This window comes from Notothenia coriiceps, unplaced genomic scaffold, assembly GCF_000735185.1.
Source record: "Notothenia coriiceps isolate Sejong01 unplaced genomic scaffold, NC01 NC01_scaffold00004106, whole genome shotgun sequence".
Lineage (NCBI taxonomy): Eukaryota > Metazoa > Chordata > Actinopteri > Perciformes > Nototheniidae > Notothenia > Notothenia coriiceps.
In genome coordinates this window covers 48,352-58,814 of record NW_011336807.1, presented here as the reverse complement: position 1 = coordinate 58,814, position 10,463 = coordinate 48,352, and the positions used below count along the sequence as shown (strand labels likewise).

At 41.7% G+C, this 10,463-nt stretch overlaps 2 protein-coding genes across 2 annotated transcripts in view; one reads left to right on the top strand and one right to left on the bottom strand.

Moving 5' to 3' along the window:
• Positions 1–388: 388 nt before the first annotated feature.
• Positions 389–7,403, bottom strand: LOC104942108 (voltage-dependent L-type calcium channel subunit alpha-1C-like). The gene is made up of 11 exons (XM_010767305.1): positions 7,076–7,403; positions 5,721–5,786; positions 5,254–5,345; positions 3,766–3,928; positions 2,789–2,916; positions 2,593–2,689; positions 1,971–2,073; positions 1,724–1,825; positions 1,425–1,552; positions 961–1,132; positions 389–441 (listed from the first exon to the last, which is right to left on the bottom strand). The coding sequence occupies exons 1-11, from the start codon at positions 7,349–7,351 to the stop codon at positions 389–391; spliced, it is 1,380 nt and encodes a 459-aa protein (XP_010765607.1). The 5' UTR covers positions 7,352–7,403.
• A 2,914-nt stretch (positions 7,404–10,317) lies between these two features.
• The window catches only part of LOC104942103 (voltage-dependent L-type calcium channel subunit alpha-1C-like), a 5,535-nt gene continuing 5,389 nt past the window's right edge, over positions 10,318–10,463 (top strand). Inside the window, exon 1 of the mRNA XM_010767299.1 lies at positions 10,318–10,337. Within this exon, the coding sequence (XP_010765601.1) occupies positions 10,333–10,337 (5 nt within the window). The 5' untranslated portion in view covers positions 10,318–10,332. The remainder of the gene's footprint in view (positions 10,338–10,463) is intronic.

Sequence of the window (10,463 nt, the reverse complement as noted above, 5' to 3'; positions counted from 1 at the left end):
CTGTCCAGCCTTGTTGAGGATGGCTCTGTGTCAGGCTCAAAGACCCTTAGGTTTGCCCGAATGTCAACCAGTTTTTCCACTCTCACATTTGTGAGCCTGTTGCGAACCTTTGTGTGGTCTCAATAGCCATGCAGTACGTAGTGCTATGGCATGGATATTCAAGTGTACTTGAATTGCATCTGTTTGTAGTCAAGATTATGCTAAAATATACTTTCCCCAACTATGTTTAAGTTCCCTATGAAGAGCCAACCTTCAATTTTGAAAATTCCCAGTTTATTCCCATAAATTCCCGTTTATTCCCGCTAATTCCCGTGGAAAGTTTCCATCTTTGAAAATTCCCGGAATTTTGCAACCCTAGGCGCAATTAGTGTCATAATTTATCTGCCGTTTAGTCCCCCGTCCCCCCCCCGCGCTCGCGACACAGATTGGGCAGGGGCGGTCCTGTAGGTAGATCTTATGTGCTTGGTCATTTTAAAAGTAGCTCCAAAGCTGAAAAAGGGTGGGCACCCCTGAGCTACAGTATATCAGTCCATTTGTGTCACCTACTGTATGCCAAAGTGACAAAATGCAGCAGAATGCAAAACGATGTGCATTAATGAGGCAGTTATATATATACAATGGAGGCTGAACACGAGCATTACTCACCCTTGAGCGAACAAGTGTGTTTGTGTGTGTGCGTGTGTGTGCAGTTTTGTCTGAGTCTCTCAGTTACAGTGATCAACTGTTGTTCTTATTTTGCAATTTGCAGTAAATGGATGTGCTTTATTTATTTTTTAAATGCAAAAGACCAATTATCTAAATCAAATTAAGTGAATGGAAGTCAAGCGGTATGTGATGGAGGACGGGGCTTATTAAATGTTGGTATGAACCTATGAGCAAATGCAAGCATTTCTGTGTATATGCTGGATGCCGACATTCTCTCTCTCTCTCTCTCTCTCTCTCTCTTTCTGGCTCTCTCTCTGGAGAGTGTGTGAGGGTGTGTGTATCCAACCTTTACCCTGAAGATATCATCCTCGGATGCAGCAGACACAGGCTCCTTCATGCCTTTATCCAGCTCCTCCTCCACGGTCAGGTCTCCGGAGATGGCCCTCCGAATCTCTGGGCCGATGTCATGTAATGTCCGCAGGCCCGCCTACACAAAGACCAACACAATGTAAGCGTTGCACTTTAATAGAATAACAATGTGAAGGACATGTTTATTTAGAGATCGAAAGACTCAAACAAACCTATTATTTTCTTTCTATGGTTCATTCATAACCAAGGAGCCCAATAAATGCTGTGCAAAATATCACCTTGCATTTCTTTGATTATTTTGGGATCCATCAAAGTCACAATTTGAAAAATGTACTGCCCTCTTCTGACTTTCCTCACAATGCAACAAATGTATAGAGCTTCATGATTAAAGGTAGTGCATGTTTGTGTACCTGCAGAGAAAGCGCTGTTTTGGGGGCCACCTTGGTCACCAGCCCTTGTTCTTTCCTCTTCTTAAACTTGCGGAAATATTCCTGGATGAGGAAGGTGGCGTAGAACTTCCCGACTGTTACCTCATCATCTGCAAGAAATTAAAATATTATAAATAGGATCATTTTTCAACTGTTGCAAGACATGCTGCAACAGCTTTAGGCAAAGTAATAATAAAGGAAAATCAAATCCCTGTTGGTAGATTTTTTGTGTTTATTGTTAGTTATGAAGGCGTGAGTACACTGTTGCAGAGGATACAAACCTCCAGCAGGAGGCACTACTTGATCCAAGAGCTTCATGCTGGTTCTCTTCCAGATCTTCTTCACTATCGCCCTCAGCTCCTCGTTGGCTTGCTCCAGGTTACCTGCATACGCACGAACAGTATACATAAAAAAAAGAAAAGACTAGGACTGGGAAAGATGGTAATACATTTCCATGGGCCGATTTGCCCACCAGTGTGTGTGTGTGTGTGTGTGTGTATCTAGTGTTTGTTTGTGTGTGTCTGTTACCATCCGTCTTGATCCTGAGTGCGGTTCTGACCAGAGCAAACAGTGTGGCGTTAAACATGACGGTTCCATCGCTGTTCAGAGGCATGTTCATCGACACCAGACGCTACACCAGAGAGAACGTTTATTCACATCAACATTTTCAATTAAAACATACACATTTCCTTCATTTTCAACAAACCAAAATAGATACTGGCAGCTGACAGTGTGTTTAAATGAGCAGACAGTGGTCACTGTTCATTTAATCCTCTAGAGAGAGACGTTGGTGTCTTGATATCTAAAACATTTTCTCTGTACGATCTGTTGTCAATGTGCCATTTGAGTCACTGTGGAAAGTGTTAAAAGCTGTCAATATGTCTTCACATTTATACCCTGAAGGCACATTTCTGTATATTTATCACACCTGGAAAAATGTAGAGGATTTAATTCTGTCCAAAAATCACAGCAAAATGTGGAATACTGGAATTTGAAAAGCTGTGATATTTCATTTTTATTCTGTGAGGATTTGCAGTACCACTAGTGTGTGTGTGTGTGTGTGTGTGTGTGTGTGTGTGTGTGTGTGTGTGTGTGTGTGTGTGTGTGTGTGTGTGTGTGTGTGTGTGTGTGTGTGTGTGTGTGTGTTTACCTTGCAGGCCACCCTATGTGGACAGAGCTTTCCAAAACCCAGAGGAGGCTGGATTCTCCGCAGCAGAGTCACCACGTCCAGGTGCTTTATCCTCCCCCTGGAAACAGCACAGAAGTTACACAGACCATAGGGACTCTCTGCAGATGAATGAAGATTTATTTTGATGACATATATTGTTATTTTGCTATAAACTTACTTAGCTTCTGGGTCATATTCAGCCCAGATCCTCTTGAATTCGTCAAGATGATGTGGCCCCAGGATTGACCAATCACGTGTCAGGTAATCAAAGTTGTCCATGATGACGGCCACAAACAGGTTGATGATCTGGGGAGAATCAGGAATCAGTCAAAGACTACACTAACAATATACAGGCGATTAAACACTACATGTTTCAAGCCATTATGGACAATCTATTGAACATCAAATTCAAGTTTAAAAGTTCTCAAAGTACTAAAAGAAAGTATCAATATCTCTAAACTATTTTTTGAGATTTGAATAACATTTGACGTGGGTTTCCACCTTTTCTTATTGTAATGGAATATGTGAGATAACCAGGCTTGGGGAGTAGCGCATTACATGTAGCGTGATTACGTAATGATTATACAAAGAATAAGTAACTGTATTCCCTTACAGTTACATAGAGAAAAATGTAATCAGATTACTGGTACATTTTTGAAAAACAGGGATTACTTGCAGGACTAACATGTATCAACAAAGATCAATATATTAAAGGTAGACGTACTGCCTGAATTCCCTTTTTGGTTTTCCTTTAGGCTACTTTCGTTCTTCTTTTTATTATACATCTGTATTTAATGCACTAGGTGGACACCTCATTTATTCAAATGAAAATGCTTTTTGTAAGCTCTACTATTCTGTAGGTCTAGCCTAAATTTAAGAGGACACATTTTGTATCCTAAATATAAATTCACATCGTTCTGTTGTCTTGCACAACACACTAAAAAAATTCATATTTCTTTCTCTTTTATTTATTTGCATTGCGTTTGATGTTGAGGTAATCCTAAAGTCACGAAAAGTGTTAAAACTATAGGTTATAACGGATTACATTTTCAAAGCAACCCTCCCAACCCTGGTGATAATAACTACAATCTTATCAAATCCTATCTTTCAAAGTGTTTATAGGGGAGCATTAAAGCTCCTCCTCTCTGTACTCACCAGGAAGGCACAGAGCATGTAAAAGCTGACAAAGTAAATGATGGCGAACTGGCTGCCACAGTCCTCGTGGGCCAAGTTGTTCTCATTGGTCGATCCTTTCTCACACGGCATATTGAGATAGCATGCCAGCATGATCTCCTGCCACGCCTCACCTGTTGCACATCTGATAGATAGACATGCATGCACACACCGGTACAGATATGCACACACGTTGACACAGATATGCATGCAAAGAAACGCACGTAAACAGATACATTAAAGTACACATACAGGCATAGATGTGTGCATGTGCACCAACATGGAGTCACATGGTCATTTATGCATTAACACACACACAGAGACACATATATGTTGCATACATACGAGCATATATAAAACACACACACACACACACACACACACACACACACACACACACACACACACACACACACACACACACACACACACACACACACACACACAGATACAAAGACAGAGAGAGGGAGACACATATGCAAAGTGTTAGTTTGAATATAGAAAAGAACAAAAAATCATTTTATCCTAATACACTGAATGTACTGAGCAACAGCAAAGAAATGTCATGTATGCTTTAGTTGAGCTGAAGATCAAGACATGTTCCAAACTGTCTTCCATTCTGAATGCTTCAGTACTGCGGAGCTTTCTCACTTGTTTAAGTTTTGACAGGTGTAACCTTCATTTATCATGTATTGCACACAGTCTGAAGTATCCTGTCTCTCTGAATGGAAGCATTGCTATGATATTTTCCATGAAGGGGTCAGTAGAAAAAGATGCTTGTTATGATTTTATGGCAACATTCTTACAAAAAAGATTTGGCTGCCAGATCATACTATTGTGGATCATTTCTGAAACATCCTTTTTGTGTTTCTTTTTTGGCCCCTGCATGGAATCTTACCATCATTGCAACCACACAGGACAGAGAGGTTTCTGAGACTGGATCCAGGATGTTTAAATGTATGATCAGTCCTCTGAAAACTTAAGAAGGCTTCATCCTTAGTGGACCAAATTAGTTCAGAGATATGTTTACGACAGTTATTAGATTCATACTAGTGTCCAGGTGAACATATAGAATGTGAAGCTGCTAAGAAACTGGTATGACTGTCAGATATTTGGTGATATATTGGCTATGCCTGCTATTGCTGAACTATTATTTCACATTGTGCCATTTATTTAACCCTCTTCAGTTGTAAAATGTCAGTTGTAACCTCTAATGTGTAATATAAAAGGCTTTTCACAACAGAGGAAATATAGGAGATCAACAAGATAAAAGTAATTTATATTAATTTACAACTACAGGAACTAATGATGGAAGGAGAAAAAGAGCAGAGCGATGATATAGAAAGAAAAGAAGATGCTGATTTTTACATAAACAAAAGAGTATATATTAAGAGTGGAGAGGAGGGTGAAGATGAGGGAGGAAAGAAGGGGACCAGTGTAAACGATGAGGAGCGTGGGCATCTTCCTCACCTGAAGAGCAGCAGGACTGCCTGAGGGAACGTCTGGAAATTGTTGTTCCTGTTGATCTCTGTGCCATCCCGCAGCGCTATCTTACCAAACATCTATACAGGAGGGGGGAGGAAGTAGTCACAGCACACAGGATATGACGTCAGCATTTGACAGGTGGTGGAAGTAATTGCTCTTTGGAACAACCAAAATTAGAAACCTCCACCCCTCTCATCATCAGTGATACAACCAACTCAACAGGAAGAACAGGAGGATTGACAGAGACAGACAGAGGAGAGACAACAGCTAGAGGAGGAGAGAGAGAGAGAGAGAGAGAGAGAGAGAGAGAGAGAGAGAGAGAGAGAGGGGCGGTGAGACCGAACAGGAACTCCAGGAGGACAGACACAGGACGGAGGCCAGCTGGAGGAGAGAGGAGGAAACACAAAAGAGGGGGGGGGGGTGGGAAACAGGCTGACACGACAACGGCTTACCTGCATGCCGATCACAGCGTATATGAAGAATAGCATCACTATAAGCAGAGCTACGTAGGGCAGAGCCTAAAGAGGAGAGAGACACTTTAGTGACAAATTGTGTACATCATCACCCTGCACCTGGCTGGAGTCCATTCACTTTCACACCTTACACGAGCAATTATTCTACTGATTTAGGAAGTGATTGGATAAAAAAAAGGTTGATTAACCTTACACATGTATTTCTTTGTTTTTCAAATGAGCAGGTGCAGTATGAGGAGTAATATATCGGTACTTCATAATGTGAAAGTGAACTGATCCGCAGCCCTGTGTGGCACAACACCAAAAACAACCCAGGACAAATCATCTGACACAGGAGTGAAAAAACGCAGTAAAACATAAACTGCTCTCTGAGTTTAGCCAGGAGTCCAGTCCCAGTGCATAACACATGAACCAAACATGGCCACAATGTGTGTGTCTCCTTTATCCCACACCCGTGAGAGTGTGGGGGACTGAGCTCCTGGCTAACATTACCCCTGAGACTTTGAGAGCAGGGCCAATCCTACTGAATTAGAAAAAAGTAAGAAATTGTGTCAATATGTTATCCACTGAGTTAAGTTATCCAAGTGACATTAAGTGGCCCGTCTCAAATAACACAAGAGAGAGAACAGATTGTTTTCATTTCCCCCATAACTGTCTATCAAATGATTTACATTTTTTGGTGGTGCTCCTTTAAATGAATCTACTGTCTGTCCCGCCTACAGGGAATGGAGAGCTTTCAGGTGTTAGTAGTAGGGCATTGGAGGGAAAGGGAGTAGAAGAAGAGGGCGAGTAGGAGAGATGAGTAGCAAAGAGTTGATTGCTGGTTAAGGTTCTTCAGTTCCTGCCTGTTTCCCAGCTCTTAATGTCCCTGAATCCCTCCCTGCCTCTGATACAAGACTCCTAAACCTCCTCTCCGTTACCTCGCACCATCCCTCGTTCTTTTCCTCCGCCACCGTTTGGACTAAACCACCACCCACCCCACTGATTTCTTAAAGAAAATAGGGGGTGGAGACGAGGAGGCAAGGAAAGGAGAGGCGGCTTGTGAGACTCCACCGGGATGAATTTACACAAGAACAAGGATATTTGTAGCCCCATGTGACTCACATGTGCTATTACAAGATGATTAGCACAGCATTTATATCATTAAGCGGTTCTATTCTTGATTAAATATGGAGATAATCACCTTGTTGACGCACTATGTCGAATTGGCAATGTGAAACGTGAATAAAAATAGCCTCTGATCCGGGTCACATTAGGGTTAAAGCCTCACTTCCACTATTCCTGTGTAAACCCAACCCCCTGCTTTAGCATGTTGTGTCCGGTTCTCCCCTCACTTGGAAGGATTTGATGAAGGTCCACAGCAGGGTCCGAATCCCTTCCCCGCGAGACAGTAGCTTCACCAGCCTCATCACGCGGAACAGCCGGAAGAAGGTGATGGAGATCCTGGCGTTCTCTTCAGAGTTCTGCAGTCCCTTTTGGTGGGGTTTGGTGTTTTTTTTTGTTGAAAAAACACAGGACGCATTGGGACACATGCAGATAGGTAAGGGAGGGAAACATACACACACACATACATGAACATACAAACAGAAATCCAGACATACAAGTAACATTCATATGCATATTCCCACCCACAAACAAATGTGGATGTAAATATCACACACACACGCACGCACGCACACACGCACACACACACGCACGCACGCACACGCACACACACACACACACACACACACACACACACACACACACACACACACACACACACACACACACACACTCAGTTAATAAATGAAAAACTGCGTCCTACAAAATCCCATCAAAATTAACTGACAAAAGAGATCTGGGAGAGAATCGGGCAATCACGCTTTATTTTCTGGCTTCATGGAAAAATCACTTGGCAACAAAGAGATTGGCAAACCATATATGAGCTTCCTGAAAACACCTGAGCCAACCTTTCTTTTATAATAAATCAGTGCAAGACTTTTGCAGTCTTTAAAGGCACCATACTGAACCATCAAATCTTAAAACTGGGTGTGTGTGTGTGTGTGTGTGTACAACTTAAAAATCCCTGGGTCTGAAAACCTGAAATGATTTCTACTCACCTCAGTGTTGTTTCAAATAGAACACACACTTGGATGTATTTGATATAACCTATACAAGTTAATAAGGCCATGGAAAACATATTTGACACTTTCAGAGCCCCTAAAGTAAATGGTCCAACTCAGCAGAGAGATTTGTTTATTCTACACCGGTAAAGAACACGTCTAAAAGCTAAGAGCAGGCCAGATTTCCATCCATAGAAGCTAACCCTTTTGTAAATCACTGATAACAATTCACAACAGATACAGTGCATGAACTCTAGCCTGCAGGCAGATTCCTGTTTCAATTAATCATGCAGGCAGGCTAATTGTTTGTCGGTCACGGAGCAACTGGCCACCAGGAGAAATAATCACAAGAGGATTTTCAAATGGAAAGATATTACTGCCCAATGCAGCCACTGCCAGGTAGAACATCATATTTACCTATTCATCTTGAATTCTTTGTTTACTATGATTTTCTACAAGCTGTTTTCACACCTACAATCATGTTATTTGCAGAGCTTCTTGCAATGAACATGCATTTGTCTTACTCTCAAACCATTTAAGCAGTGTGTTTGCCGTATACTTTTTATTGAAAGTATGCCTTAGTGAAGAACAAACTTTAGAGGCACTGTACTGTAGCTCTCTAACTGTCTATTGTCCCTGTACTCATCCACAGGAAATAACTCCATGATGAAATATTCAGCCATCTTGCTGAGTGCTATTCTAATACAGATGTATTTATTCATGCTGCTCCTACTGCTCATTCTCAGGGACAAAAGGCGGAAAAACAAAGACAACATCAGGACTTGTGTAAAGCATGATGCAGTAATTACAGCAACTAAGGACCTGTGGTATTTCCCTTTCTATGGCAAACAGCAGATGGATCAGGTCAAGCCTTCAAACAACTGGCATCAGCATTCATGACAGCAGAAACAGTTACGCAAACATTTTAAATCAACAACTAACTAAACTCTACTCCACCAGTATGCATCAAATACATTTGACCACATAGAAATGCAGCATAACACCACATTGTCCTCTCTGACCTCTAATCTGTTTGTTGCCATTTGAGTTTTTCCAAGAGGCTCTGAAATCTTGATGCTAATCCTACAGAGAAAACACAGTGAGCTCCTCAGAAGAACCAGCCATTCTCTACGCATCATGGTGCAGTTTGGGATAACAGATGTAATATGCTACTTTTCAAGAGCGAAATGTTTATAGAAATCAACGATGTGTGTCTTTATTTTGACCTTCTCTTACAATTGATGTTCTTATGTTTTTTACGTTTCACCACCATACACCAAAGCAAATTCCTTGTATGTGCAAAAGTACCTGGCAATAAACTAGATTCTGATTCTGAAAATTCACCACACTCATTTCATTATTCTATCTGTCTGGGATAACTGAGAGCAGTTTGGGTTTCTTTCTGAAGTTAGAGGTTATATTAAAGTGTTGACAAGTAACCCAAAACACGAGTTGTCCCAAACTTCACTGACAGATGTGCAGAAGATGACAAATCCTTCTGAGGAGTTTAAGTCAAAATTCTGTACTGCATGTAATACCACAACTGGCCCACAATGGGGACCATTGCACCATTGAGAGTGGGACAGTGAGTGAGAGAGGTACAGTGACAGTAAGTAACAGATAGAGAGAGAGAGAGAGTCTGAATGTGAAGAATAGTTTGGATTATTCAGAGTCATCCAAACAAATAGACTGATTCACAAGAAAGACAAATAGATAGAAAGATAGATATCAGGCCAGTGGAGAAGAAGAGTGAGAGAGAGACAGCGTGATTGCGTGACCTTGATGGCTTGCACTCATGACGAAGCGCTGACGGTACCAGACCCATAGGGGAAGGGGGAGCAAGTNAGCTTCAGCGGGGTAATGCCATATAGGAGCTCCCTCACAAATACCCAGGGTCGTCCTATGTGCCAGGGCTTAGCCCCGGACAGCCCCAGCCCAATTTAACCCCTGGGTATTTGTGAGGGAGCTCCTATATGGCATTACCCCGCTGAAGCTCACCAAAGTTTAACATATTTCATAGTTCAAAGTTTTGTCAATTGTTTTGTTTATTGGTCAAATACTGGTTTCTAATGGTTTCTGAGGAGTTTTACTGGAATGAAAGAGCACAGAGTACAGAAGCAACAAAGCAGCATACTGCATTAAACCTGACCTTCACAGAGAGGTTGAAGTTCATGTGGAGAGGAGGCTTCAGTAGTCTGTCTGCACTCTGTTTAGATCTTACAATCAATATAGTAAATGTGAGGTAAAGTGTGTTGCCAATGTAACCGGTTAGAACTCAAAGTTGCGATGAGGTCTTAAGATGTATGGAAAGGGTCTTAAAAAAGGTCTTAAAAGGTATTAAATTTGACTTCAGGATTCCTGCATATACCCTATCAGTACTGACATAAATGATTATTCTATTTCCTTCATTTTCTTTTTCCCTTCCTCCCCTCTTTCCCTGTCTTTTGCGTCTGGTGACAAGCAGGACGTGTTTTTTTGACACCCTCATGCGGTATGTTGCCAGGGGACAAAGAGAGAAAGTAGTGTGTGTGTGTGTGTGTGTGTGTGTGTGTGTGTGTGTGTGTGTGTGTGTGTGTGTGTGTGTGTGTGTGTGTGTGTGTGTGTGTGTGTGTGTGTG

Bases quoted from the DNA above. Each gene is read 5' to 3' on its own strand.
- LOC104942108 (XM_010767305.1), bottom strand. From the start codon at position 7,351: ATGTTACTTGTATGTCTGGATTTCTGTTTGTATGTTCATGTATGTGTG. The intron at 2,690-2,788 runs GTAAGTTTATAG...TGCTGTTTCCAG, and splicing joins GAATATGACCCAGAAGCTAA to GGGGAGGATAAAGCACCTGG. The intron at 1,553-1,723 runs GTTTGTATCCTC...AATTTCTTGCAG, and splicing joins AGTAGTGCCTCCTGCTGGAG to ATGATGAGGTAACAGTCGGG.